Below are 27,721 nucleotides of genomic sequence, written 5' to 3'. Positions count from 1 at the left end.
GTCTGCCTCTTTCTTTGGTCTCTCCTTGCCCTCTGTGTAGGGGGCCAGTTTCAGATTTCACCTGGGAAACTCCCCAGGTTGCCGAACCAAAAACATACTTAATGAAATCATCTCAGGTAGGAGTAATTTCAGTGTTAAAAATGTGACAGAACAAAAATAATAAGGCAGGGGCTCTTAAATGTCCCCTTTTTGTTTCTTTTGCCAACCTGGTTCTGGGGGCAGGTCTGGTGACAGGAGCCCACATCACTGGACACCAGGTGTCCCAATTGCATTGCTTTAGGTGAAAAGACCCATCTGCTCTTTCAAACTCAGCTCTCCCTGAGAGCCCCCAGTCCCTGCTGCCCACAAAGGCTCCAGTTTCACTCTTTCCTGTGCACACGTGCAGCTGCAGTGCCAATCACCTACGAAAGCCGTGCAGGGGTTGGGAAGAGCCTTGCAGGGGAAGTGGAGGCCTCTTGGGCCTTGGAAAACTCTGGCGATCATTTATATTTAGGAAAGGATATTTTTTCAAATCCTCTATTCTTTAAAAAAGTAGCTTAATTTATTTTTGAATATACAATTAATACACATAGTTTAACCTCCACGTTTTGAAATGATGTACATAGAAAAAAAATCTCCTTGACACTCTTGTTCCCCAGTAAAAAACTTCCCTTTGCAGAGGCAAATCAATGTCATTCATCTTTTCTATATTCTTACTGGGGAATTTTAATCATTTACAAGCAGTGACAAGCATATACGTATTCCCATTGTGATAGAAATGGCAACATATGATACACACTGTTCTGAATTTCCTTTTTTCACTTCCTATTCTTGGAGATAATGTCATATCAGTATATAAAGCACTTCCTTCTACTTTTTTATGGCTGAATAGTAGTCCACTATATGAATGTACCAGTATTGCTTTAACTACTCCCCAATGGACAGGCATGTAGGTTGTTTCCATTATTTTGCTTTTCAAGTAAGTGCTGCCAAAAATAGCCTTGTCTGTGTATCATTTTGCACATGGACAAGTTTATAAGTAGAATAAATTCTCAGAAGTGGAATTGCTAAGTCAAAGGGAATGCATGTTTATAATTTGGAGAGATTTCTAACTGCTCTCCTCCATAGAGGTTATACCATTATATCTCATCCAGTAGTCTGTGAGAGTGCCTCTTTCCCCACACATTCACTAGTATAATGTTAATCAAACTTTTTGATCATTGCCAATCTGAGTGGTTAAAAAAAAAGTTATGACAGTGTGGTTTTAATTTTTTATTTATATTATTATAGTCGAGGTTCATATCTTTTCAGGTATTTGAGGATCATCTTATCCTTTTCTATGAAGAATCTATTCACATCTTTTGTTCACGTAATTGGAGGAGCTCTTTACGTATTGGAAAAATTAATTCATCTGTGATTGAATTACAAATGTTTTCTGAGGTTGTCCTTTGTCTTTGATTTTGCTAAATATTTCCCCCATGCAGACCTTTTATTATTATTGTTGTTATTAAGTTAAATTTATCAATATTTTCTTTTATGAAATTTGAGTTTTATGTTATATTTTATGGCAGCATAATCCAATATACCCTTTATCCATTTTCCCCCAATGGTAACATCTTGCAACACTACAATATTACAAACAGGACATTGACATTGATATAATCTATCAATCTTGTTCAGATTTTATCAGTTTTACATCTCCTCGGTATTTGTGTGTGCATGTGTGTGCACATGTGTGTATTTAGTTCTATGCATTTTTATCACATGTATAGGTTTGCGTATCCATCACCACAGATACAGAACATTTCCCATCAGCACAAAGATCTCTCATACTGCCCTTTTATAATGACCCCCACCTCCCTCCTACCTTTGCCCCCTGTAATGAAGCTCTGGCAACCATTAATCTGTTCTCCATCTCTATAATTTTGTTGTTCCAAGGATGTTATATCAATGAAATAATGCAGTATGTAACATTTTGAGATTGGCTTTTTTACTCAATGTAATTCCCCTGAGATTCATCCAACTTGTTGCATATCAGTAATTAGCTCCTTTTTATTGCTGAGCAGTATTTCATGATTCAGATGTACCACCACTTAACTATTTATCATTGAAGGACATTTCGTTTTTTCAAAGTTGGGGCTATTATGAGTAAAGCTACTATGAACATTCATGTACAGGGGTTTGTGTGAATACACGTTCTCATTTTTGTGGGATAAATGCCTAAAAGTGCATTTACTGGGTCATTTATAATCACGTTTACTTTTGTAAGGAACTGCCAAACTTTTCCAGAGTGGCTGTACCACCAGCAATGTACGAGTGACCCAGTTTCTCTGCATCTTCACCAGCATTTGGTATTGCCACTGTTCTTTATTTTAACCATTCTAATGTGAATATAGTGACATCTCATTGTGGTTTTAATTTGTGTTTCCCTAATGGCTAATGATGCTGAACATCTTTTCATGTTCTTATTTGCCTTCTGTATATCAGTGAAATGCCTGGTCACATCTCTTGCCCATTTTGTAATTGGACTTTTTCTTTTTACTGTTGAGTCTTGGGTTTCTCTATATATTCTAGATAACACTCTTTTGTCAGACATGTGGTTTGCAAGTATTTTCTTCCACTCTGTAGTTTGTCATTTCATTCTCTTAACAGTAACTTTCACAGAGCAGAAGCTAATTTTTATGAAAACCAATTGATCAGTTTTTCTTTATTTAGGGGGAAAAATCAAGAAATGTGACGTATATAATACCCAAGTGTGCTGGTTGAAAAATGTACACTCTTAACACATTCTGTAGGAAAAATGTCTATAGAAACTGAGAACTATGGATGCCAGGGCTGGAATTTTCTTCCCATTTTACAGATTAAGGATTAAATACCTCGCCTTGACTTCTAGTTCCAGGACTTTTCCACTACCCCACAGTGAATGAATTTCTGTGTACATTTAGGCAGTATGATATCATCTGGCACAACGTAACTCTTCTGTTTATTTTTACCACTTAGAGGACACGTGAAACCTTCTCACTTCCCCCAAGCCAATGGCATCTTTCCTTCTTTTGAATTCATAAGTCACTTTCAACCTGCTTTTTTTTTTTAATAGCACTCAACACTTTCCCATAAAATTATTTGTGATGTGATATGATAAGTGAGTATGGACTCTGAAGGGATCCCAGCTGACCTATCCAGCTTCAGCAGCTATGGATACAGGAAGGGACCATGTTTTGAGATCCACAAATTGAGCACATGGAATTTTTAAAATCGAGATGAAAAGCCTTACAGAGATATTAACGTGAAATGGCAATTGATTATACACTGAGAGAAGGGCCTTTATTTTTTTATTTTTATTTTTTGTGAGGACGATTAGCCCTGAGCTAACATCTGATGACAATCTTCCTCTTTTTTTGCTGAGGAAGATTGGCCCTGGGCTAACATCCATGCCCATCTTCCTCTACTTTATAAGGGACGCTGCCACAGCATGGCTTGACAAGTGGTGCGTTGGTGCGCGTCTGGGATCGGAACCAGTGAACCCCGGGCTGCCAAAGCAGAGCGTGCGCACTTAACCGCTACGCCACTGGGCTGGCCACGAGAAGGGCCTTTATTGAAGAAAGAATATTATATGAAACCAGGATGGTCTTAGATCATTCATATTGACTACAGACCCCAGCCTGAGGTCTGAGCCTATCTGTTGTTCTCCAGAAAAAGTGGGAGTCTGCAATCCAAGCCAGGAGTGCTCATTTGTTTCTAGACTGGCTTTTGTTGTTTCCAACTTTGGGAAGAAGCTGAGCCTTTGCTGTCCCTTCTTCTCCACGTCTGGGGGCTGGGAAGGCTCTGGAGGAAGCCACCTCTCAGAGCAGAGCACTCCCTGCCATCATGCCCTGTGATTATCAAGTTAGCTCAGGCAGAAGCATCCTGCCTACTTGGCGAATCCTGAAAGGAAGGCTGGGAGTGCGGCAGCTTCCCCTGGTGAGCCATCTCGGGCTTATTTCCTCTCTATTATCAGGAGCAGCTCTGCGGGAGCCTTGTTAAGAGGCAGGGGTGTGCTCTCTCTTTCTTGGTCTTATAGTGTCAAGGAGAGACTTTGGGGCCCAGGCTGCTGGCAGAGCTGTCCCATACAGCTGGGTCGCCCAGACCAAGAATCTTCTGCCCAGGAAGAGGCCACAAGAGACTAAGCTGTCCAAAATGCCTGTCCCAGGGAAGGTACAAGGAGAACAACACTTGGAGAAAGAGCCAGGGGTATCTGTACTTCTTGTTCCAGGAAGAGGGCATGTGGAGGGGGTAAAGAGAATGCGCCCAGTGCACCCTGTAAGGCTGCAGTGATGCGTGGCCCAGAAAACACAAGAGGTCAGCGATCACCCCTCCCCTCTTCTGTGATAAAGGGAGGATCCAAGCACCTGCAGGCACTCCCGTTTGCCCCAAGGAACCCACAGCACGTTTCCGGGCATGATCTTATCCCTGGATGTCCTGCAGGTGTTCGATGTTAATGCCTGTGACTGAAACTCCAGGGTCTTTTCTTTCTTGGCTGGGCCAGGACCCAGGGCCCATCACTGTGCCCTGGCCTCCTCTCTGCTCTTGCTGATGCTGCGCTCCTCCCAGTGTCTTTGCTACATCCTCTATCTGGCCCCTGGCCAAGGCTGTCTACCTCTCAGCCTCTGCTGTGTGGACACCTCACCCTCCTCCCAGTGGGCCTCACGGCACTTGAGGCGGTGTCCATACACCATGGGGTGCACGGGCGGCTCAGGGGAGCACGCCAGACCTGCTCACAGCCCAACCAATGCCTCCACCTTCCTAGCTATGCAGGGATACCCCAGGTTGCCTTAATTCTATATATTATAATTATACAGAGAGAGACATTCTAGAAGGGGAAATAAGGTTGCGTTTAACAGTCTCTAGTCACTCTCCCCATCCTCTGTTTCCTCTTTTCTCTCCCTTTGACTCCCACAAGCACTCAGGTCAGAAAGAGTGAGTGCTTCTTTAACCTCTTTCCTAGATACTCAGACCTCCTTTACTTAAAACTCTGGGAGCTTGTTGGCTGGCCTAACCCTCGATGTGTGAAGTGGGAGCTGGGGAATTTAGAACATCAGTCCTTTCCCAACAATGCCTAGCTCTCAACCCTGTTGTTTACTTTGCACAGGTCAGAAGCTTTCTCTTTGCTTCCCTTCCCAACCAGTCCTGCGCATTCCCTCCCTAGTAAACCAGTCCCCTCTCCTCCCCAGGTGGGTTAATATCTGGAGTCTATTAAGGAGAAGGTCATGGACTCAGAAGGACAAAAGAGAAAAGCACATTAATATTTTAAAAATCTTGTCCTTATTACGCAAGAAAAAGAGAGCTCTCTTCCACCAACAAACACACACAACTCCCCTTTCTCTGTTCTGCTGAACCCTATGGAGCTCTTCGAGACCATGACAGAAAACCTTGAATAGGGTTGCGAAGGAAGACCTCAAGTCTTTTAGGGGGTACAAGGAGGGGGCTTCTGTGCACCTGGCAATGTTACGTTTCTCAATCTGGGTACTGTTAATAAAATATATAAAGGATATCCAAGACAGGAAGTCTTGGTCAAACCAAACCTCGTCTTTGGGATCCATGTAGTCTCTTGTCTGTCACCAAGGTCTGCTCAAAGATCATGGCTTTGCCTGCATGGCCCTGCTTTTTCCAGGCCCATCTGGGCTTGAGAACATAGTCCTCCTTCTCCACGTCTCCACCTCAGCTTGGATCCTTTCTCCAATTTTGTGCACTTGTCCCCTAGTGCTTCCCTTGGTGATATTCATTCCTTGCTCATTTTCCTGGTCCAGCCCCCTTGAGCTGGCCCAGTCTGGACTAGTCAATGAAGACATCTGTGTGCTTTCCCTAGGCCCAGCCTCTCTCTTCAATCCTTATTATTCAGTTTTGACAAGACGCATTTTGGCTCATCCCACATTCCAAGCACTGCCTGGAATTTTATCACCAACCCAGGCTAAGTGACAGGCAGAAAAGAATGGAAGGAAAGGGGAGAGATGAGGCAGTGATTGTCAGCTATATTGTTATGAATTAGACAGTTCTGAATTTGAGCATCTTTTTAAAAAACATACCTTTCCTCTGGGAAGATAAACAACAAACCCAAAATAGCAGTTGCCTCAGGATTTGGGAAGAAGAAGGTAAAGGTGAGTTTGGGGAGGAGGTGGTAAGCTTGTTCAAGGGAACTTTATATTCATCTGTAATGTTTTAATTTTTTAAAAGAAGAATGCATTTACATATTATGTGAGAAATAAAAAGATATATGTTTGATTATCTAGAAATAAAAGATATTTTTTTGAAAAATAAAAAATTGATAAAAGCCACAGTGTCTATGTATATAACATAATTTGTTGTTGTTAGCGCCGGTGAGTCAATTCCAACTCCTAGTGACCCTGTGTATAGCAGAGGGGAACCTTCCCGGTCTTTTTGCACCATCCTCTCACCTTCCAGCTGCATCAGACAGTGCTCCACTGCTATTCACAGGGTTTTCATGGCCAACTTTTTTGTGAGTGGGTGGCCAGGTCCTTCTTCCTAGTCTGTCTTAGTCTGAAAGCTCCGTTGAAACATCGCTTTCAGCGTCACGGCGACACACAGCCGCCACAGTATGACAACCAACAGACGGGGTGATGTGGTTCCCTGACTGAGAAACAAACCAGGGCCTCTGCAGTGAGAGCACCAAATCTTAACCACTAAACCATCAGGGCTGGCTATATAACATACTACAGTGTGTAAATGTTGGTCTGTATACTAAGGATAATGTATAGTCTGATATGATCTGCTCATAGTTTATCTCTGCACTGTAGCATGAGCCATATCTTTTACCCTTTTGAACCTCTTGCATGAACCACAGACACTGGTGCATTTGGCCCTCAAGAACTGTTTGTTGAGCCAAACTTAAAGGACATCATCTGGCTTTCTTAGGGTGGTGATCTGAAGAGTGGAGAGTAAGGAAGGAACGACTGAGTCAAAGTGAAGAGAGGGAGTGGACTCTCCTGTGACCCCTGTTCTTTCTAGAAATGAACAGCAAGGTGTTGGGGGTGCTCATTTTTTACCCCTCTGCTCCCTTCACCATAAGCTGGCCCTATGTGTGATTGCAGGGAACTCATGAGGAAAGAGTCTTCTTCAAAGTCTCTCACATGATGGAGAGTAGGAATTGCTGCCAGTCATGGAGGAAACGTGTTCCCAGAGCCGCTGAGTTCCAGCTCATTGACTTGCCTCATTCTGGCAATCTGCATGTGAATTGTGCCTTGCTCCAAAGTGTACCCAGATTGGGGGTGGGGGGCATTCACCTTCCTCCTTTTAAACTGTTGTTCCTCTCCATTTGCTGCTGCAGATGCCAACACAATTCTTGTTGAGTTAATTTGGCTGGGAAAGAGAGAAAATGGCAGCAGCGTTAATTAAAAATAATATGCCACAGGGGAGATAGCTTGAGCTCACTTCTCTTAGTATTCCTCTGTATTCCTTTCCTTCCAACTTTCAGCTGACACTCTCTAGGTGCCAGGGAGGGGAAAACGTGATGTTCAGCAGAAATATGAACGAAAAGTGAGATATTAGAGAAGGGGCTCCAAATGTGGTGAAAATCTGTAAGGCAGGTTTAAAGACACTAAAGAGAATAGCAAAGAATTAGGAGAAAGAATTGGATTCCTAAAGTTAGGGTGACAATGGAGGGATTGGGAGACAGTGGCATAAATAGATACTTTAAAGAAAATAAAGAGAAGTAATACCATTCTTCAATAAAAGGAACCAGGGCTCCTTGGAGAAATGGCTGAGTCTAGGGTTGGGGCAGGAAGTGTACAACATTAACCTGGAAGATCTTATAGTGCTGGCAAGTAAGGAAGTGCTCAAAAACAGAACAAAACAACATAAAACTCCAATGAATGTATATAAGGGGACATGAGAGCCAACTGAAAGAGCTCTCAGTGGGCAAAGCTGGGGCAATTTGAGCAAGAAAATGAATAATGTGGTATAGGATTATAACCCAAAGTACAAATATCCATGAGTCCATTTGTTGTTATGTGCCATTAAGTCGGCTCCGACTCCTAGTGACACTATGAATGAGTGATGTCCACAGTATCCTCTCCTCAACTGCCCTACTCAGCTCCTGTGGACTCATGCCTATGGCTTCCTTTATGGAGTCAATCCATCTCATATTTGGTCTTCCTCTTCCTGCTGCCTTCTACTTTTCCCAGCATTATTGTCTTTTCTAGAGAATCCTGCCTTCTCATGATGTGCCCAAAGTAGGACACCCTCAGTTTTATCATTTTTGCCTCCAGTAATAGATCAGGGTTAATTTCCTCTAGGACCTACTTGCTCGTCTTGCTGGCAGTCAGGGTATCCGCAGAGCTCTCCTCCAACACCGCATTGCAAATGAATCAACGTGTTTTTTTGTCAGCCTTCTTCACGTTCCAGCTTTTGCACCTGTACATAGAAATTGGAAACATAAGAGTGTGGATAAGCTTGACCTTGCTCTCTAATGACACTTACACTTGATGATCTTTCCTAATTCTTTCATTGCTGGCTTCCTGAGTCTCAGTCTTTTCTTGATGAGTCCATAGTGATATAAATAACTGATTGAATATATAAATAAGTGAAAGAGAAGAGACAAATTTCATGTACAGAAGAATTCCAAATAATTTATGTATATATGCCCCCTTCATGAAGGTGGAGAGTAACTCTCCACTCCTTACACATGACCTGCACATAATCACTTCCTTCCAAAGAGTACAGTATGAAGAGAGGGAAAAAAAGAATAACTATATGGTGGGTAAATCTGACAAACACTACCTCAGCAGAGGTGATCAAGGTTAACATCATTATTGTTAAATCATATTAATAGCATGTATCCTTGATATAATGAGAACAGCACTTAACCTCCGTGATCTTCCTCTCCAAACCCATAACTCCAGTCTAACCAAGAGAAAAATCATCAGACAAACCCAAGTTGAAGGACATTCTACAAAACACCTGACCAATACTCCTCAAATCTGTCAAGGTCATCAAAAACAAGGATGGTCTGAGAAAGTGTCACAGTCCAGAGGAGTGTAAGGAGACATGATGACTAAATGTAACATGGTGTCCTGGATGGGATCCTGGATAGGAAAAGGACATTAGGGAAAAACTAAAGAAATCAGAATGAAGTATGGACTTTAGTTAATAATAATATATCAATATAATTGCTCGGAACCATAAAAGTCAACTACAATATGAAACTGGATCCAGATGGAAAAGAAAACCCTTACAGTTGCCATCAGAGCCCAGAAGCTTCACAGCCACCTACATAGCCATACTTATATTGTAAAAAATTATGATGGTCGCAAGCTGTGGTTTTAAAATTTAATGCTATTCTAAATGCCTATAATTTCAGGTAGTTTCCTTTGGAAGTGAAAGCAATATTTTTAGCATTCCAATTTATTTGTTCTAGGCTTGTTGACAGAGAGGGATGACTGAGCTATAGAAGGAAAGAAGCAAATTTGGGGAAGGATCCATGAAGTTGACATATGCATTATTAAAAATTAAACAGTCCTCGTAAACCCAGGTCTCCCATGCTGCATCCTACAAAATGTGGTTTTCCTTTTCCTGACATTCATAAGTCTAACATTTTCCTCTTAATGTGGAATTAATAACATTATTTTCATTTCATTATGCATGGCTTTAAGGGGACTTTCTAATAAATTCAGTTCTTATCAGTTAGAAGCCTTCTTCTGTTTCACATTTTGTCTCCTGTGTGGCCTTTTGCTTCCTAATCAAAATCACAACTTCTAAATTAAGTGAGGAAAAGATTTTGTTTTCTCAAACCCATTTGGTGCATGAACAAATCAAAAGCCAGCTAAGGCTGCCACCTCTTTATTTGTTGTGTTAACCAATTAGAAGGTGTTACTCTCTTGGTAATCAAGTGTAACCTTGTCCCTCTGGGTCTTCACTCTGGCTTCTTTGGATCTGGCTCCTTGTTTAATTTGCTAGCTGGGGTCACTCTGGTCTCAGATGCCAAAATCATCTGGGGCTCTGCTTAGGTCAAAGCTCTTCTCTGTTGGAGCGAAAATATTGAGCCATTCTGTCCTTTACTCCAAACTGGCTGTCACTGGAGCTGGTAACAGAGTCAATGCCACACAGAACTAATTTCAGAAACTTCTTAGAACTGTTGTTCTCCAAGAGCAGCTGTCCACACAAGGGCTATGTCCTTAGTCATGTTTATACACCAAAAGAGTGAGGTTCAGATGGAAATAGTGAAGCAAGAATATACAATCACATTCGTCTAAAAATCCAGATAATTGATTTAATAAACTGGATAATTGCCATTATGCTTCTGTTCCTTTTGCATTTGCACACAAAGCTAGTGAGGAATTCGCTAAGACTTAAATATCACAGAGGACATGTGCGTGCTGCAAAACCAGCACGTCCCTTACTGCCAGAACTGGGTTGGTTTGACTTTTGATCCAGCCCTTATGTTTTTGCGTAACTGAGAGATTTGGAAGAATAAGAAAAATGAACACTCTCATTGAACTTTTGAGTTTCAAAAATAGTTTAGCATTCATGATCTTATTTGATCCTCACAACCCTATGTTAAAAGAAAGGCCAGAATTACCTTCTCTTTTTTACAGAAAAGGAAACTGTGCCCCAGGAGGTCACACGCTAGTTGCTGAACTAGTAAAAAAGTAGCCTTAGAACTGGAATCCAGGTCTTCTGAATTTAACTATTAGAGTTTTTGTCCTATACTAATGTTTTTATTTTTTATTCTGGGATCTGAATTCGTTTGATTGTCTGATGAAATGTCTCCTAAAAATGGCATGCACGCACGCACACACGCATGCACACACACACATGCAATTTTGTTATAATTTCAAAAGATTCCCCATCATCCCCAGGTTGGAAACCACTGTCCTATACTATGTAATCTTTATAAAAGTGATAGAGCAAAAAATAAAGAAATTCTGAGATAGGACAATAAGCAATTTGAAGATGAGAATTAAGGCCAAATTCCTAAGTTCTTTTGCCAAGTTTCCTCTCTTCACTTGGAATATATTATCTCTCAGAGGGAATGGCATATCCTGAAATTAAATACATTAAAAAAATACCCTGGGGGGATATATGCAAAAACGGGAACATGCTGATGGAAAATCAAAACACGAAAAGATACCAAACTGAAAGAATGGCAGGAAGGGTAAAATGAAAGGGAATAAAAATAATGGTCAATTAGACATTTTCAATCATGAAAATTGTGCAACCAACATAGTGTGCATATTTATGAAATCCATTGAGGGGAGGGACCTAAAGAGAGACTTGTGATGGAAGTGATGTGTTGAGAGTTGAGTGTGGTCATCTAAACAGGCTAACGGAGGCCACATGGCCACAGACTCTCCCACTTGACCTAGTGGGGTTTATCTCACATGTCAGTTGCATCTCTAACTACTTTCCTCTGCAAGCTCTGGAGAGTCCATGCCTTGCAATAAATACCTGCTCATGTTGAAAGCTTGTAAGCCATTTCTTGGCCAGGGTCCCTGTCACTGTGACCGGACCCAGCGACAATGTCTTGCCCTGCTTGTCAGTTCTTGTGGACATCCTTATTTCCAACTGCTAGATGGACATTGAATTATCACTCTTCCTGCTCTGAGGTTTCTAGGTCTGCCAGATTTAATTCACTGCCCTGCCTTGACCTCCCTCTTGGGTGTAACCTCTCTGAGCTGACTGCCTGATTCTAAATGAATCCCCTGCTTCATTCTCCACGTGTGATTTCACTGAGTTTGTGCCCATTCTAAATGTCCTGAGCACAACGCCAGTGTTGTATGTCTCAGGATTATCCTGGTCCCAGTTTCTCTCTTTCATCGGTAACTGTCTACAACCCCATAGCTGCCTCCATCACCACACCAATACCACCATGACCTTGTCCTTCAGCCCCTGCTGACTCCTCCTGAGAGAAGGAATTGGAGAGAGTTCATCTCCTTTCCCCAAGCTTAGACTTCTAGGAGATGGAGTTGAGGCTGGGGGCTAGGAAATGAACAGGAGGGTAAAATGAGCAGGCACAATCAGGTGGAGAGCTAGCATTTGAAAAATAAATTGGAAAACCAGACTCTGAAGCAAAGATTGAAAAAATGGTTCTTAGGCTCTCTGGCCAACTATCTCCAGAAATTCCCTTGCCAAGCATCTTCAGGACACTCCTCCCTCCTTCAATTGGTACCTGGCTCCAGCAGGCCCTACCTCTGCACTGGTTATGTCTACAGATGGGGCTATTCAATGTCTTGATCAAGGCTGAGGATGTCAGAACGGATGTCTGTCCACTGAAGTAATTCCAGGATCAAGTTGGTAATTTTGAAAATTGGTAGGAGTTAACAATAACAAAATTGGTCCTCTCAGCCCAGTTACCTCCGTTATTTTAATAACGGCATTTGACTATTCAGTGACTCACCCTTAGCTTGGCACTCAACCAACAGATGGTCCATCCAGATAGTATCTACATCCTGATACAGAATCAAGAATTGCTGTTTATTCATTTGGCTGTATTAATGACCAATTTGTGCCCAGTCAATTGGATTAGATCAGTGGGTTAGATCCAATTAGTTAATTCAAATTTTCTTCCTTTAAAAGAAAAAGAAAAGCCACACCAATCAATTTTTGCTGGGGTGGTTTCGATTACATGTACCTATTCTACTGAAGATACCACTGTCTGTGGTATGTTTAACTTCATGGAAGTTGGAAACAGAATTCAAGATGACCCAGCTGACAATAGACACAAAAGGCGTGATCTAAAGGTAGGACACAGAAGGATGAAAATCAGTTTATCTTGATGTAGAATGCTGGTTGATACAAACCATCACACTGGTGAAAATATCACACCTATGTTTAATGTGCTCATAACAGGCCTCTTAGTTTTATAAGGAAATACATTTTTGTAGGTTAACTGATGGTAGTTTTGTATAAAATATCAAATTTCAAAGAGAAAATGTAACAGTGATGCACAGAATCTGCACATGAATGTCTGCGAGTGGCTGCATGACGATTATCTTTGGCATTTGTTTGCACACTCTTCATTATCACTTTTCTCGGGAAGGGCTAACCCCAGTGTGCATTTCCTCTAGCTATAAATCAGTGACATCTTTCAGTAAAAAGCACATAATAACCAATGACGTTGGTGTCCCTTGCAGTCTCACTCCCTTCCTTTCATAAATGTTTCAGTTTGGGGCAATAAAGCTATATAATTGGAACAGAATTCTAAAACCATGTCTCCATAAAGTAATAGAACTATACTTGAACCATTCTGTTGCCACTCACTGAGCTGTTAGGCAAATAAGATTTATTTCTTGTACTAATTCCAACTCCAGTCAATCCCCGCTGGCTATTTGGAGCTTTGTGTGTTGAAGGGCTTTCTGAGGCTGTGATTGGTCTCAGCAGGAAGGGGTTCCATAATTGATTAGTGATGTCTGATGATTAGTGATGTCTGCCATGGGCACAGGAGGAGGGCGTTACAGCATAGAATGTTGTTAGAGCTTGTTCTAGCCACAAGGAGTGACTGGATGTAATGCTATGCAGAGAAATCATGTTTCACAGGTCCAGTTAAATGTGTCCATTGAAAATTGTTCAGTACAAGTTTACCCAGGAAACATACAACTAATATGAGCTACTTTGTGACTCAATGCATGTTTGGGTATACAGAATTGCTTTATTTATGTTAGGAGGGGGAAAAAACCCAAACAACTTTCAATCATTTGGTGCTGTAATCTGACCTTACCCTTAAGATAGCCACAATAACCAGATCAATACTAACAGTAGGGTTTTACATTTTGGAGTTAAAAGTACCAAAGTGCATGCACATTCACCTATCATTGCTAATAATGTTGCAAAAAATGTGGAGAAAGCCACATTTGATAGTCCTAGATGATCACAGAATGAAAGCAGCCCCTTGAGTCGTGTTTCTCAAGAAGCTATCAGGACATGGAGCTCACACGTGGCCCAAACTCTAGACTCTTTGATTGTGTTTCCAGAATGTCTCCTGAGATGCTTTGAATCTGCTAAGGCATCCTCCTGGTAGTGTAGCTCCTGACCTAACTGAAAGAATCTGTGTCCAGGAAGCTGCTGGACATTCAGCTAGGGGGAAAAACATTTCTGAAGTCCTCTCAAGAGGTACGTTTTCCTCCCAATCTTAGCAGTGTCTTAGTCAGCTCCAGCTGCCATGAAAAAAATACCAAAGACTGGGTGGCTTAGACAACAGGAATTTATTTCTCACACTTCTGGAGACTAGAAATCCAAGGTCAAGGCGCGCACAGAGTTGGTGTCTGATGAGAGCTCTCTCCTTGGGTTGCAGGTGGCTGACTTTTTGTTGGGTCCTCACATGGCAAAGAGAATTCTGTTCTCTTCCTCTTCTTATGAGCGTACTAACTCCATCATGGGGCCCCACTCTCATGACCCCATCTAAACCTCGTTACCTCCCAAAGATCCCACCTCCAAATACCAACACATTGGGGGTCAGAACTTCAACATATGAATATTGGGGGGACACAAACATTCAGTTGGTAACACCTGGTATGTGGTAGAGGGAAGGTAGTTCTATGAGGTCATAAGTAGGATTCCAGATGGAAAGGCAGAAAGCATAATTTATTTGTTTTCATTTTGGGGTCCACTCAATGACTAGCACATAGTGGGGGCTCATTAAATATTTATTGAAGGAATGATTGGCAGAATAAATGATAAAGAATGAAAAAATGAATGCAGAGTTGAGTTAATCCTAGGCCAGGCTAGTCATAGAGATAGTTTGAGGTCATCCTTGCCTTCACATATTGGGCTGACTAGATACAGGCTTAGAAGAAAGAGTCTAGAGAATATGAATTCTTGTGCACCCGTCCAATTCTGAAATGCCACAATTGTAGAGTTCTAATTATGCATGACGCAAACTTCCTTAACTCCATCTCTAGGTGGGGAATGCCAGGGGAAGACATTCCTTTTGCTGTGCTCCCTATTTGGAATATATTTTATTTCACTAGAACAATTGCTTTGAGTCTTGAAAATGGGAGGGAAAAAAAAGTCATTTCCAGTATGACCTAAACTGGCATTTTCTAGCATCTCTTTAATAAGAGATAGTGGCAAACACGACCTCTCTTCCTTTCTTCTTCACTTGCACATGTGCTTTCATAATGCTTTGTACAGAGCACATTACCCTTCCTTTTAGCAGATGTATGGGTTGAATTGTGCCTCCACCCCTCCCAAATTCATATGTTCAAGTCCTAACCCCCAGTACCTCAGAATGTGACCTTATTTGGAAATAGGGTCTTTATAGATGTCATAAAATTAAAACAGATTCATTAGTGTGGGCCTTACTCCAATAAGACCTGTGTCCTTGTAAAAAGAGGGAATTTGGAGATCAACATACATACAAGGAGAGCATCATGTGAACATAATGACAGCCATATACAAGCCAAGGAGAGAGATCTGGAAAAGATCCTTCCCTCACAGCCCTCAGAAGGAACCAACCCTGCCAATGCCTTGATTTCAGATTCCTAGCTTCTAGAACTGTGAGACAATCAATTTCTGTTTTGTAAGCCACCTGGTCTGTGGTACTATGTTATGGCAGCCACAGCAATTGAATACAGCAGCTAATGAAAAATAGCTTCAGACATCTAGTGGCCAGAAGTTGCTCCTAATACATTTCTGTTTAGAGTCTGTGCTATATGTGAATTGTCTTAGCTGTCTATTGTGTTGTCACAAACCACCACAACACTTAGTGGCCTAAAACACCCAAAACAACAATTATCTATTACTTCTCATGATTCTGTGGGTTGGCTGGGACTCAGATGGATGGTTCCTCTTCTGGTCTCCCTTGGGCCCAATCCTACACTGCATTCAGCTGGAAGCTCAGTTGGGAATGAAATGCCAAAGATGGCATCTCATCTTCCAGGATCTCTCTCCACATGGCTGTCTCACTCATCATCATTCAGTACTCTAGGTAGCCCAAGCTTCTTACATGGTGGCTGGATCTCAAGAATGCAAAAGAAGCAGCAGCCAGGCTTCTTAACGGCTAGACTTGGAGCTGGCACAGCATCACTCCTGCCACATTCTATTAGTCAAAGTCACAAGGTCAGCTTAGCTTCAAAGAGAGGACAAATGGACTCCACTTCTTGTTAGGAAGAGTGGCCATCATTAATCTACTATAAACATGCCATTTGCTCCCCTGCCCTTGCCTGTATCCCTGTGCGTCTTAAAGCTGCTTTCCCCCATGCCTTACACTGGTTCCACCTACAGGATTTGTCTGAGCAGAAAGCATGGCAGTGGCTTGGGCTATCCCATTTTTAATCTCAATGCCACTCTCAATCTTGATTAAGAACTAGCCATGGCTTCTGGCCTCCATGTTGCTCCTCAAGTCTCCTTTGCTGTCAGTCACACAAGGGAACAAACCTCCAAGCTGAACCTTTTCATGCACCTCCCCACATTGGCTCATTTGGCTCATTGGCTCATTCTACCAGAGCTGCTGGCTAGATCCCTAACTTCAGTTCCCCAGCATCACTCTGCCAATACCCAATGCCACCACCAAAATTGAGGCCCTGCTCCTAACTAATATACTCTGCTGGTTCTGTTGATAATTGCCTAGATCCCCTAATCTTGGGTATCTATATATCATGTCTATCTGAATGGATATTGTGTTTCTGACAATTCCCAAAACTCGTTGAGACTGATGTGCCCCTTGGACACTGGGTTTGACAAGCTTGGCTGCACCTTTGGAACAATCTTCAATAGCTGGTCATTTTCCCCCGACCTTGTCCCACTCTGGTGTGCGTTTTCATGCCAGGAAGAAACTCACCATGTCTGTACCTTCTCCCAGCTGCCAGTGAACTAGAGGGCCTTAACCTAAATCCTATGTTTAGAGGCACCTTGATGACATCAGCTATGAAGGGCCACCTGTCATATCTCCCACATGTTGACCTGTCCTGCTTCTTTCATCCTCAGCCTCCAGACCTCACCTGCCATGAAACAGCAGGGGACTTGTGTGGTCATTCCGAAGAGGGCAAAACCACTTCTTCCAACTTAAGGCTTCAGTCTTGTTGATCAACTGTGAGGTCAATTGTATCAGTTAGAACCCTTCTGGTTACAGATGGAAAATCCAGTGAAAAAGAGCTTAATTAAAGTAAGGATGTATTGACTTAGGTAACACAAAAATGTAGGTATAGGCAGGCTTCCGATGAAGCTAGATTCAAGGTTCAAATGGTGCCTACAAGACCGTGTTTCTCTCCATCTCTTGGCTCAGCCTAGTATCTGGATGGCTTTTTCCTCCGGCTTCCTGGAGGGACTGCGGCAGCCCTGAGTTCTCCCTTCACAGGGCAAGAAAGATGCCACAACGCCATTCTGACCTCCTCCCAGAGGAAAGAATGAGCATCTTTCTTAGTCCTGTGGTTCATCTGACTGGATGGGCTTCTGCCACAGGTTTACTCTGTCTGAATCTCCAGTCTAAGGAGTTAAGGTGTGTTGTTCAGCTTAAATCTGGGTCCTGTGGAACCCCATGCAGATCCCATGGAATGAGAGTGATGGAGGGCAAATCTCTGAATAAAGATCTGAGACTATTGCTGAAAGAAAGGGGAAAGAATGTTGGGAGGAAAGGAATAAATGTCCACTACATTGAGAGAAATAGCACATTGGATGACAAGTTCCTAAGATGCTTAAAAGACTGGAATAATGGGCTCCGGTTTGTAAAATTAAGTAAAATATATATTTTACTTAATTTTTTATGTGAAGTATTTCACATGGATGCAAAAAGTCATCCTAACTAGTACAGGTGTGAAAAAGACTCTAGTCAACTATGAGCTCAGTCTGAGCCAATAAATTGATTTGCCTATCAGCAACAATAACAAAACACAATGTACTCTAATTTTCTAACTATTAGAACTATTTAACATTGGAATTGATGGCCCTAGGAGAGAGTTTCTAACTTGTCACTAGATGTGATAAAGCAAATGCTATATAATCACTTACAGGAATGCCATCAAGGGAATTAGGGGATCATAGACTCATTAATTCATTTATTTATTCATTTAATACATATTTACTGAATGTCCATGGTGCAGGCTCAGACCTCTTGAAGCAGATGCTGAGACAAACTTTGGCATGCAGGTTTTTTTTTTTTTTTTGTGAGGAAGATCAGCCCTGAGCTAACATCTGATGCCAATCCTCCTCTTTTTGCTGAGGAAGATTGGCCCTGGGCAAACATCTGTGCCCATCTTCCTCTATTTTATACGGGACGCCGCCACAGCATGGCTTGACAAGCGGTGCGTCAGTGCACACCCAGTATCTGAACCTGCGAAACCTGGGCCGCTGAAGTGGAGCACGCGCATTTAACCGCTGTGCCACTGGGCCGGCCCCATGCAGGCTCTTTTATAGTGATCAACACCTGTGAAAATGGAGGAGGAAGCAGGATTGGGCAGATGAGATTCAGGCCCAACAAAGCCTTGGCCACAGGGAGCTCTGGATGTTTGGAGAAAATATGGCCCATCAGAGTTACTGCATTGGGCTGAAATAGCTGGGCCTTTATACCTTCAACTTGATTAGTGGTTAGATGTAGACCGTCCAGGGAAGGAAGCCTGTGTTTCCAGAGGAGACAACTTTCTGCAGCTGAGGCAGACCCTAGAGGAGCTGACAGCTGGAGATGAGTCCTTCTGTGTCCACCACAGCCTACTGTGCGCCAAGCACTGCTCCAGGCATTGAGAATACAGCAGGCAACAAAACAGACAACAAAGTTCAAGAAAGAGCAAGCATTCTAGTGGAAAGTGAGAATAGAATTTTTAAAAGTATCTAAATGAATGCACATCAATTAGTGATAAATGCCATGAAGCAACATGATAGGGAGAAGACAGTCAGGATGGAAGAAGAACTGTTGAGTAGTGGTGTGATGGTTGTGCTCTTTTCATCAGGATAGTCAGGGAAACCTCTCTAATAAGTGATGCTTAAGCAGAAACCAAAAGAGGTGTGAGAAAAAACCCTGCATATGTCTGGGGCATGAAGGGGTTCTAGGCAGACAGCAAATGCAAAGGCTTTGAGGAACAGCAAGGACACCAGCGTGGCTGGAGGGAATGAGTAAGGAGAGAATAGCAGGAGATGAGCCTAGAAGGATAGCAGGGGACCAGAGGATGCAGGGCCATGGGGCTATGGTAAAGACTCAGAGTGGGAAGAGACCATAGAGATTGCTTGTTAGAAACACTCCCTCCACTTAGCTCCCTATTTATAGAGGAGAAAACCGAATTCCATAGAAGTGATATGATTAGTACAAAGTTGCATAGCTAGGTAGAAACCCTAAAGAAAGTCAGAATGGAGACAGAAAATACATGATACATCCATTAGGATGCCTTTGGCTGCATGTAAGAGAAACTCTGGATGCAAAAAGGCTTCACCAAAAGCAAACTTAATTATCTCACATTACTGGAAGACCAGAGTTGACAGAGCCCTGGACATAGTTCCATGCGTGGCTCAATAATTTTCCTTCCATCTTTCCATCTGTCATTCTTAGTGTATCAGTCAGGATGGGCTGGGATATGCTGCAATAGCAGACCCAATTCCCGTGTCTTTAAGAGGAAAAAGTATATATATATTTTTTTAATTTTTTGTTTATTGCAGTAACATTGGTTTATGACATTGTAAAAATTTCAGGTGTACATCATTGTACTTCTATTTCTGCATAGAAAAAGTATATTTTTATTCATGCTACATGTCCATGGTGGGCACTATTTTTACAAACTGTGGGGTTCTCCCTCCTGTCATCACTGATGGTCTGACAAAGCCTTTCCCACATAGAACACTGCTAATTGCCATGCCAGAAGAAAATGAGAAATCTAGAGCGTCTTGAAGCAGCGATTAGATGCTCTGGTTCAGAAATAACATACATCATTTTTGCTCACAATTTGTTGATCAGTGGTACTAAGTCACTTTTCCCTCCTACTCACAAATGAGCCAGGAATTGCAATTCTACTCTATGCATGGAAGGCAGAGATATTTAGAGAGCAGCACAAATGACTATCAAACTGAATATCAACTTCAACTAATGACTGGTTTCTGGCCCGCCCTCGCCTTCCCCCTCCCCAAGGTCCTAACATCCACAGAAACAACATTCAAAAAAGTAGAGGAATTACCATTATTTTTAAGAGCAAGGAAAATTTCCCCTGAATCTCCCAACAGTTCCCTCACTTTATATTGGCCAGAACTGGATCACATGTCCATTCTTAACCAATCACTGGCAAGGGGAATGAGATTATTATGGTTGGTTCAGGAATTGGGATCTATCTTCTAGAGCCAGGGATTGAGTCACTTTCTCCTAAGCTCATGGGCTGTCTGAAGTTGGTATAGGTGTTGAAAAAGACAATTCTTCTCGGGCACTTTTTAATGAATCAAATCCATGAAAGAAAGAAACTTCTATACTGTCAACAGTTCAGGTACTGAAACTAGAAGGAGAAAGTAGGGAAATGGATGTTGGTAAGCAACCAACCTGGTACACTACAAAGGGCAAATCGGAAGGACAGCAAGTGTCAATAAGAAGTATAGTGTACTGTAGTCAGGGTTGGAATAAATAACCCCTGAGATCCTATCCAGCTCTGAGATACTATTATTTTCTGTGAGTTTGTTGATGCCACCATCTATGAGCACAGGGGTTCAGAACACATTTGTGAGTGGAGTGGTCTAAGGAACCAAAACAATTTCCCTTATTCAGAGCCACCAATCAAATCTTGTTGGAGTCCACATGAGGAACAAATGTTTCTACCCACTGCCAGGAAGCTGCCAGATACACGGAACAGGCAATTCTGGGATAATGAAGGGGTGGAGGGTGAAAGCTCAGGAAAAGGAAAGGAAGAGAGTGACTTAAAAACTCACTTAGTATGAGGGTAAAGAAAATGTTCTATGATTACCAGATGAATATGCCTATGTTGTGATTTTCAAATGTACATTCTTACCTGTTATCCTGAGCTTGAAACTCCTGCACTGAACAGCTCCACTTAGAGCTCCTAAAGGCACTTCAACACGACCATTGCTAACGCCGTGCTGAACCCACCTGCTTTTCTCACCAGGCTGGTCATCTCCACTATAGGCACCAACTACGAGTAATCTACTTCATCCCTTCATCACCTCTTACCTGGATTATCTGAATGGCTTCCGTATTGCTCTTCTCCCATCCCGTGTTCCTTACTCTAGGTGACTTAGAGATCCAGCGAATGTGTAAATCTGACAGTGTCTTCCCCTTGAGTAAAACCCACCACCAGTTCCCCATTGACTGTAGAATAAATTCAAGTCCTTTGGCAGGGGATACAATGCCCTTCTGCCAGCTTTATTTGGAAGACTTCCTTGGAGTTTATGTTACTGCTCTATCACCTGCTCATACACCCTCACCACTTGTGTCTTTCTGGTTTTGCTAACGATGTTCCCTCTTCTGGGAGTGTCCTTCCCCTCTTGTTTGCTGTATTAACTCTTAATCATTCTTCAAGACTCTGTTTATTACCTCATTGAGAAAGCTGCCTTTGACCCCCACCTTTCCCCTCCAAGGCCAGGCTGGGTGCCTGTCATCTGTGCTCTCAGAGCACTCCATGCCCACCTTTATCGTGGGACATATCCATGTATAGTAATCATTTATCTGTCTCCCCCATGGTCTACGAGCTCCCCCTCCTTGAGGAAAGGGACCATCTTATTCATCTTTTATCTCAGCACTCACCACAGTGCCTGGTGGAGGGTAGGCACTATATAAATATTTGCTGAGCAGAATCATTGAGAAATGGTGGCAGCTGAGTAGAAGTTGAGGGAATGGGAGGAAGCGCAGAGGACGAGGGAGGAGACGGAGAGAGAGAGAAGGGAAAGACAGCAGCAACAGGGGAGTTGCCATGGGCGGTAGTGCACCTCCCATCCTAGGATCAAGATCTCCCTCCTGTGCCTTGGAATCCGGGTTCTAGCTCCAATTTGTCCATTCCGGAGTTTCAAGAAGAGGTGCTCTGCCTTTCCTTCATGCGGCATCCTTTGTTTGGGTCATGCATGAGTGGGACTGAATGGACACCCATGGGGACAATCTCTACCACCCAGCCCACACTCTCACAACCTGTCCCCTGCCTTCAACTTCACTTACTTGCTCACAAGGCCAAGACACAAAGGCAGAATTTGGGCAGTGGCCACTCCTTTTTGTTTTCATTTCCCCCACCTGCTCCACAGACACATACCAAAAATGATGATTATGACTCCCCCTTGGGCGGCTTCATGGCTTTGAAAGTTCGACCCAGTCCTCCTTTCCAACCAGCAACCACACAGGGACACCGGCTTCTGCACAGCCCCTTCCCCGCCCCCATCAGCTACCGCAGAGGGATTTCAAAGCTGAGTCTTAGAGGCTCAGACAGCTTTTCTAACTCTGCCCCAACGCTCTGCTCTGGAAAAAGTCCCAGAAAGGAGAAATAAGAGGGGCCACCCAGCGCTGGGGCTGTCTTGTGCCTGTGCGCGTGTTAGAGGCGGGGTGGGGAATAGAGTGCCCAAGGGGAAGAGAGACTTGGCCGTGCTTACTGGTAGCCCAGTAACCTCCGACAAGCCACTTGACCCCTAGTCTCAGTTTAGGAACCTGTAGCAATGGGTTTGACCTCTTCCCTCAACTGTGAGCGTCGCCACTAGGGAGAAGCAAAGGCTTGCAAAAAACCCCAACTCTTGCTTCGGCAGCGCACAGCCCAGGACTGTAGGGTAGGGTGGCACCAGCCGCGAAGGCTGGACGGGGCAAAGGCAGGGGAGGTTTGGCCCCGCCGCAGGCTGGCTCCAGAGAGGACACTCCCGCCCTGCTCCTGGCCCCCTGTTTGCCCGCCTGGTTCGCCGTGTTGATTAACGGGTGTCCCGGGTTTTGGTGACGCGGAGCTTCAAGTGCCGCGAGGACGGAGAAGCAAAGAGGAGCCCCCCTCCTCCCGGGCGCCCAGGCGTGTAAACGTGGGCGGCGGTGAGCGGCTGCCCTCCCCTCCCCTCCCCTCGCGGCGCTCCCGTGTGTGCGGGTGTGTGAGTGCGTGTGTCTCCCTCGCTCCCTCTCACACACGCTCCAGCACTAGTGCAGGCAGCGAGCCGGCGGCTCTGGGTTCGCTCGCTCCGGCCGCTGCGCTCCCGCCTCTCCGCCGCCGCCGCCGCCTCTGCAGTCGCAGCCGGGCATGGTGAGTGACTGAGGTCCAGCCGCCGCGCACTCCTCCGGCTGCCACCCGACCCCAGCCACAGCCGGCTCCGTCCCGGGCAGCCAGTCGGCGCCGGCAGCGCGCTGCGGGGCCGGGCAGCTAGGGGCTTGGGTGGCCCGTGCGCCCTCGGTGGCCAGCGCGCAGCGACGCCGGGGCCCGTCTCGGGAGCGGTCTCCGCGCCCCTCCCGGCCCGGAGCCTCGCTCCTCGAGGGCTGCGAGCTCCCTCCCCGCCCGCCGCTCGCCTCCCGCCTCCGGGAGCGCCCGTCGCCCCACCCCGTGACCGGCTCCCCGTCTTGTCCCGCAGGACCCGCCCGGACGGGACCACGCCGCCGCCGCCGCCCGGAGCCGCGCTTCGGGTCCTGCCTGAGCCGAGCCGCGCGCGGGGCCGCCGCCGCCGCCCGGAGCCGCGCTTCGGGTCCTGCCTGAGCCGAGCCGCGCGCGGGGCCGCCGCCGCCGCCGCCGCCGGCGGGGATGGGGCTGCCCGGGAGGCGCGCCGAGCCCGCAGGGGAGCGCGGAGCCGGCGCGCAGCGTGAGAGCCCGAGCAGCCCGCGCCGGGCCGGTCCGTGCGCACCGCGCGCCGCCGCCGCCGCCGCCCGCGCCTCGATGGCGCCATCGCCTCGGCGCCGCTGACCACTCCGCGCTGCCAGCCCGGCCCGCGCGGCCGCCCTCGGAGCCCGGCCGGTCGCGGGAGCGGCCTGCCGCGGAAGCTTCCCCGCGCCCTCCCGCCCGGCCCCGCCATGGCGCTGCGGCGCCTCCTGCTGCTGCTGCTGCTGCTCTCGCTGGAGTCCCTGGACCTGCTGCCCAGCGCCCACGGCGCCCGCGGCCGCGCCGCCAACCGGACCCTGAGCGCCGGCGCCGCTGCCGTCGGGGGCCGGCGGCCCGGGGGCGCCCTGGCCCGGGGCGGCCGCGAGCTGAACGGCACTGCCCGGGCGCCCGGCGTCCCGGAGGCGGGGAGCCGGCGGGGACAGCCCGCGGCGGTGGCGGCGGCCAGCGCGGCCGTCACCTACGAGACGTGCTGGGGCTACTACGACGTGAGCGGCCAGTACGACAAGGAGTTCGAGTGTAACAACAGCGAGAGCGGCTACCTGTACTGCTGCGGCACCTGCTACTACCGCTTCTGCTGCAAGAAGCGCCACGAGAAGCTGGACCAGCGCCAGTGCACCAACTACCAGAGCCCGGTGTGGGTGCAGACGCCCAGCACCAAGGTGGTGTCGCCGGGGCCCGAGAACAAGTACGACCCCGAGAAGGACAAGACCAACTTCACCGTCTACATCACCTGCGGGGTGATCGCCTTCGTCATCGTGGCCGGCGTCTTCGCCAAGGTCTCCTATGACAAGGCCCACCGCCCTCCGCGGGAGATGAACATCCACAGGTGAGAGCGGCCCCCTGGCGCCTGCCCCCGGTCTCCCCGTGGTCTCACCTCTCTTAACGTGCTTCCCTTGTCCTCTCCACTCTTGGCATCACCACCTGTCTCTCGACTCGCTAGTCAGTTTCACCCTTGCTTCTTTTACATGCAATAAATCAGAGCCGCTTGTTCCCTCTTCGTTTCTTTAGAACCGGAGCGCCTGCTTTGGGGCTAAGGGGATTTACAAGGCAAAGTAAGTTGGATTGGTCGAGTCCATGAAGTTTGAGTGTAAAAATTTTGCAAATTCTGTAATCCTGGGTGGGGGTCTAGGGTTCAGTTTTCGTGGCATGTGGGCACTTTGGTGTAGGCTCTTACTGCATTTGGTTTCTGAGTCAAACCAGAGCTTATCTTCAACATAGGAAACTGACCAATGTTAGAATCTTACTGGAAAGAGTACTAAGTGATTTAGTGTAAACTGGGTGGTGTAGCGAGGAAGGTGATATGGAAAGGATGCTTCCTGGGGGAAGAAGGAATAAAGATGTATCCATTCCGTGTTGACCAAGGGCAGATGGTGTCTCTTCATTGCATCCTGCTGAGTGGGATGCTTATCTTTCCTGCTGAGACTTAAACCTTGTAGGCAGAACTCTCTGAGTTAACACTTCTTGCTCTGTTAAACCTGGTGGGCATCTTTCACTGCTTATATTAGGCAGGCAGTGGGGACAGCCTCCTATCGAAACTTATGCCAGGAGCTCAAATATGGTAGTCCATGGTTCTACCCTGACTGCCGCCTGCCCCACAACCCTAGCTCCAAGGGAGCCCTTTGGGAAGTCAAAGCCAAGGGAACAGGAAACCAGCCTCTCTTTACAACTCTAGGAGTGATGCACCCAGAGATGCAAAGTTAGCTTTGCTTCTGTCCCCTTGTGATGATGAATGGCTGGACGTGGTTCAGCAGAGTCCTTTCAGGGAACAAATCCTGCCCCAGGAAATACTTCCATTTCTGGCACATTGTGTGGGCACTACCCTAGTAACCAGGACCACCCCCCAGACCAATCCTGCTTCTGAGTTTGCCCAGCAGGCCCCCACCCTGAGCCATACACCTTTCATCTCCGCACTCTGCTTGCTATCCTTCTGGCCTGAAAACCTCTTCCCTCACTGTTGTGGACATTAATCACCTGTGCCTTGATGAAGAGAGAGAAAAGCAGATAGAAATTTCTAGGCATGATTTTTTTTTCTGTTGATACTGTGGATGTTGAGAAAAGATCATATTCCCTGGCAGGTTTTATTGAGTCAAATCCTCAAAGCGTGGGTACTTCAATACTGACAAATGCAGGTGTTAGAATTGGGGTGCTTCCAAAAGGAGACCTGTTTATAATCCTCACTCATCACCCTCAAGTGCCACTGCCCTCCTTTCTGTCCTCATCTTATGGCTCAGATAATGAGTCTGTGCCTGGACTGGTCCTGGCAACTGATGGACGAGTTGTGACACATGGTCTGTGGTCAGTCCCTGCTCTCAAATGCAGAGGGCAGGTGGGATGGAGAGCAAACTAAGGACAGGACACTCCCTCTTTTGGGTCTTGTCTGGCGAAGAATTCTCTCTCGGCTCACTATGGAAAGCAGAGAAGGAATGCCTGTGGGCAAGCACTTTCCTGATGCAGAGATGCCTGGTCCTTATGCTCCCTCCAGCCCTGTCTCTAGGCCCAGAAAATTGTCTGCCTTCTCCTGTGGTCCTGGTTACTCATCACCTTCCACTCTGGCCATGGCCTCCTGCTGGCTGATTCTCACATACCTTTCTTTGAGTTTCTCTCTTCCCTGAGCCATTGTTCTCTACACTCTTAGAGAGAGCTGCCCCCTGCCCTGACCTTGCCACCTCCTACTGAGTTTATTCAGCAACACCTGGGAGGATATTGATAGTCTTTGGATGCTGGCATTGGCCTGTGTTCTACTGGCTTGTGACCCTGGAGACATCACTGTTCCTCTTGGTGTTTTCTTCCCTCCCCACCACACAGACTTCCCCAACACCAAGCTAGGGCAACTGGTTTGTGTATGGGTGTATGGCTCAATGGTGATGCCGTTGTGCAGTTTCTCTCTTGGGTCGGGGAAGAGAGAGAACCGTGGGAAAGGGGATGAATTTCAGCCCTCAGACCATCATGTAAATATGGGATGCTTCTCCATCAAATTCACCTCCTGATTTTATTCAGTTCACAGCATCTCTTCCAGCAGCTGCAGTCTCGCCTGATCAGTGCTTTGGAAACCACCATATTGGTGCTTGGGTAGGGGACAATGCCTGTCTATGTTTGGGAGGGAGGGGACAGAGCATGAGAAAGCCATCTAGGACACTCCATGAGTGACCTTGGACAGGTTGGGAAACTTAGTTTTCCATTCTGGGTTACTCAGGCACAACAGCATCCCATCTCCACCTCTTCCTTCCCAGGAGTGTCAGGGTGAGTGTGCACATTGCAGGGAGCTGCTCACTGACTCCTGGGTGTGAGTGTTGCCACGACTCATCTCACTTTGCTCACACCTCAGAGTTCGCTGCTTGCTGCTCTGGGGAGTTTTGTGCAGATTGTCTTGCTGGGGAGTTAGGGTAGAGAAGAGGAGAGAGCAGTGGAGAAGGAGATAAATATTCACACCACAGTGAGTTTTCCCCAGGGAAAGTGGGGGAGAAGAAAGAATATAGACCCTTCAGAGGTCAACCGAGGAAGTGGGATGTGTGTTCTCTTACGTATTCTTTGGAATATTCAGCAAAGACATTTCCTTTCTGAAAAGGCAAGGAGTTTATTCCACTGTGTGTTCCTCTCAGACGATGCAGATGGGGAAGAAGGGGCTGAGTCTGAGGGAGGAGAGCTGCCTCATTGAAGGGGATATTTGTGAGTGTTAGAAGGGATGAAAAGAAGGATGCCACTCCAAGGTGGTCCATCTGCCTCTTCCTGTGTTCCTGGGCTGGCCAGCCCTCGCCTGCCTGCACGTACATTCCTGAGGGCAGGGCCCCCTTTCACGTCTCCAGCCCCTGCAGGGAAGGACAGATTTGGTCTTTTCCAGAAGTGATTAGACCTTGCCATCCTGTTTCTGTGCTAGAAGCCAGTGTCTGTAGGGGAAACAATCAGCGCTCTGGTGATTCTCACAGATGAGCAAAGTCACACTCAGCTGGACCCCAGGGAGGAGAGAGAGGTGGCCAGAGGGACCCCGTATTCTGGATCTGGAGAGCCACTGGACATCGGGCAGCCTCCTTTCCCACTCAGAACCCCGTTTCTCACCAGGCTCTCTACCTCCCCTTCCC

The 27,721-nt window shown here is 45.9% G+C and overlaps 1 protein-coding gene across 4 annotated transcripts in view; it reads left to right on the top strand.

The window, feature by feature from the left end:
• The first annotated feature begins 22,614 nt into the window (after positions 1 to 22,614).
• The window catches only part of SHISA6 (shisa family member 6), a 290,024-nt gene continuing 284,917 nt past the window's right edge, over positions 22,615 to 27,721 (top strand). Inside the window, exons 1-2 of one of the 4 annotated variants that reach the window (XM_087440416.1) lie at positions 22,615 to 23,081; positions 23,404 to 24,471. In XM_087440416.1, coding sequence (XP_087296542.1) covers positions 23,837 to 24,471 — 635 coding nt within the window. In that variant the 5' untranslated portion in view covers positions 22,615 to 23,081; positions 23,404 to 23,836. The remainder of the gene's footprint in view (positions 23,082 to 23,403; positions 24,472 to 27,721) is intronic. The other 3 variants (XM_087440417.1, XM_014789497.2, XM_087440415.1) reach the window with 3 other exon arrangements.

The sequence above is a fragment of the Ceratotherium simum genome, chromosome 16, assembly GCF_057802395.1.
Source record: "Ceratotherium simum simum isolate JZ-2026a chromosome 16, ASM5780239v1, whole genome shotgun sequence".
Taxonomy (NCBI): Eukaryota; Metazoa; Chordata; class Mammalia; order Perissodactyla; family Rhinocerotidae; genus Ceratotherium; species Ceratotherium simum.
The sequence above is the reverse complement of the archived record's forward strand: the minus strand, read 5'-3'. Positions and strand labels throughout refer to the sequence as shown.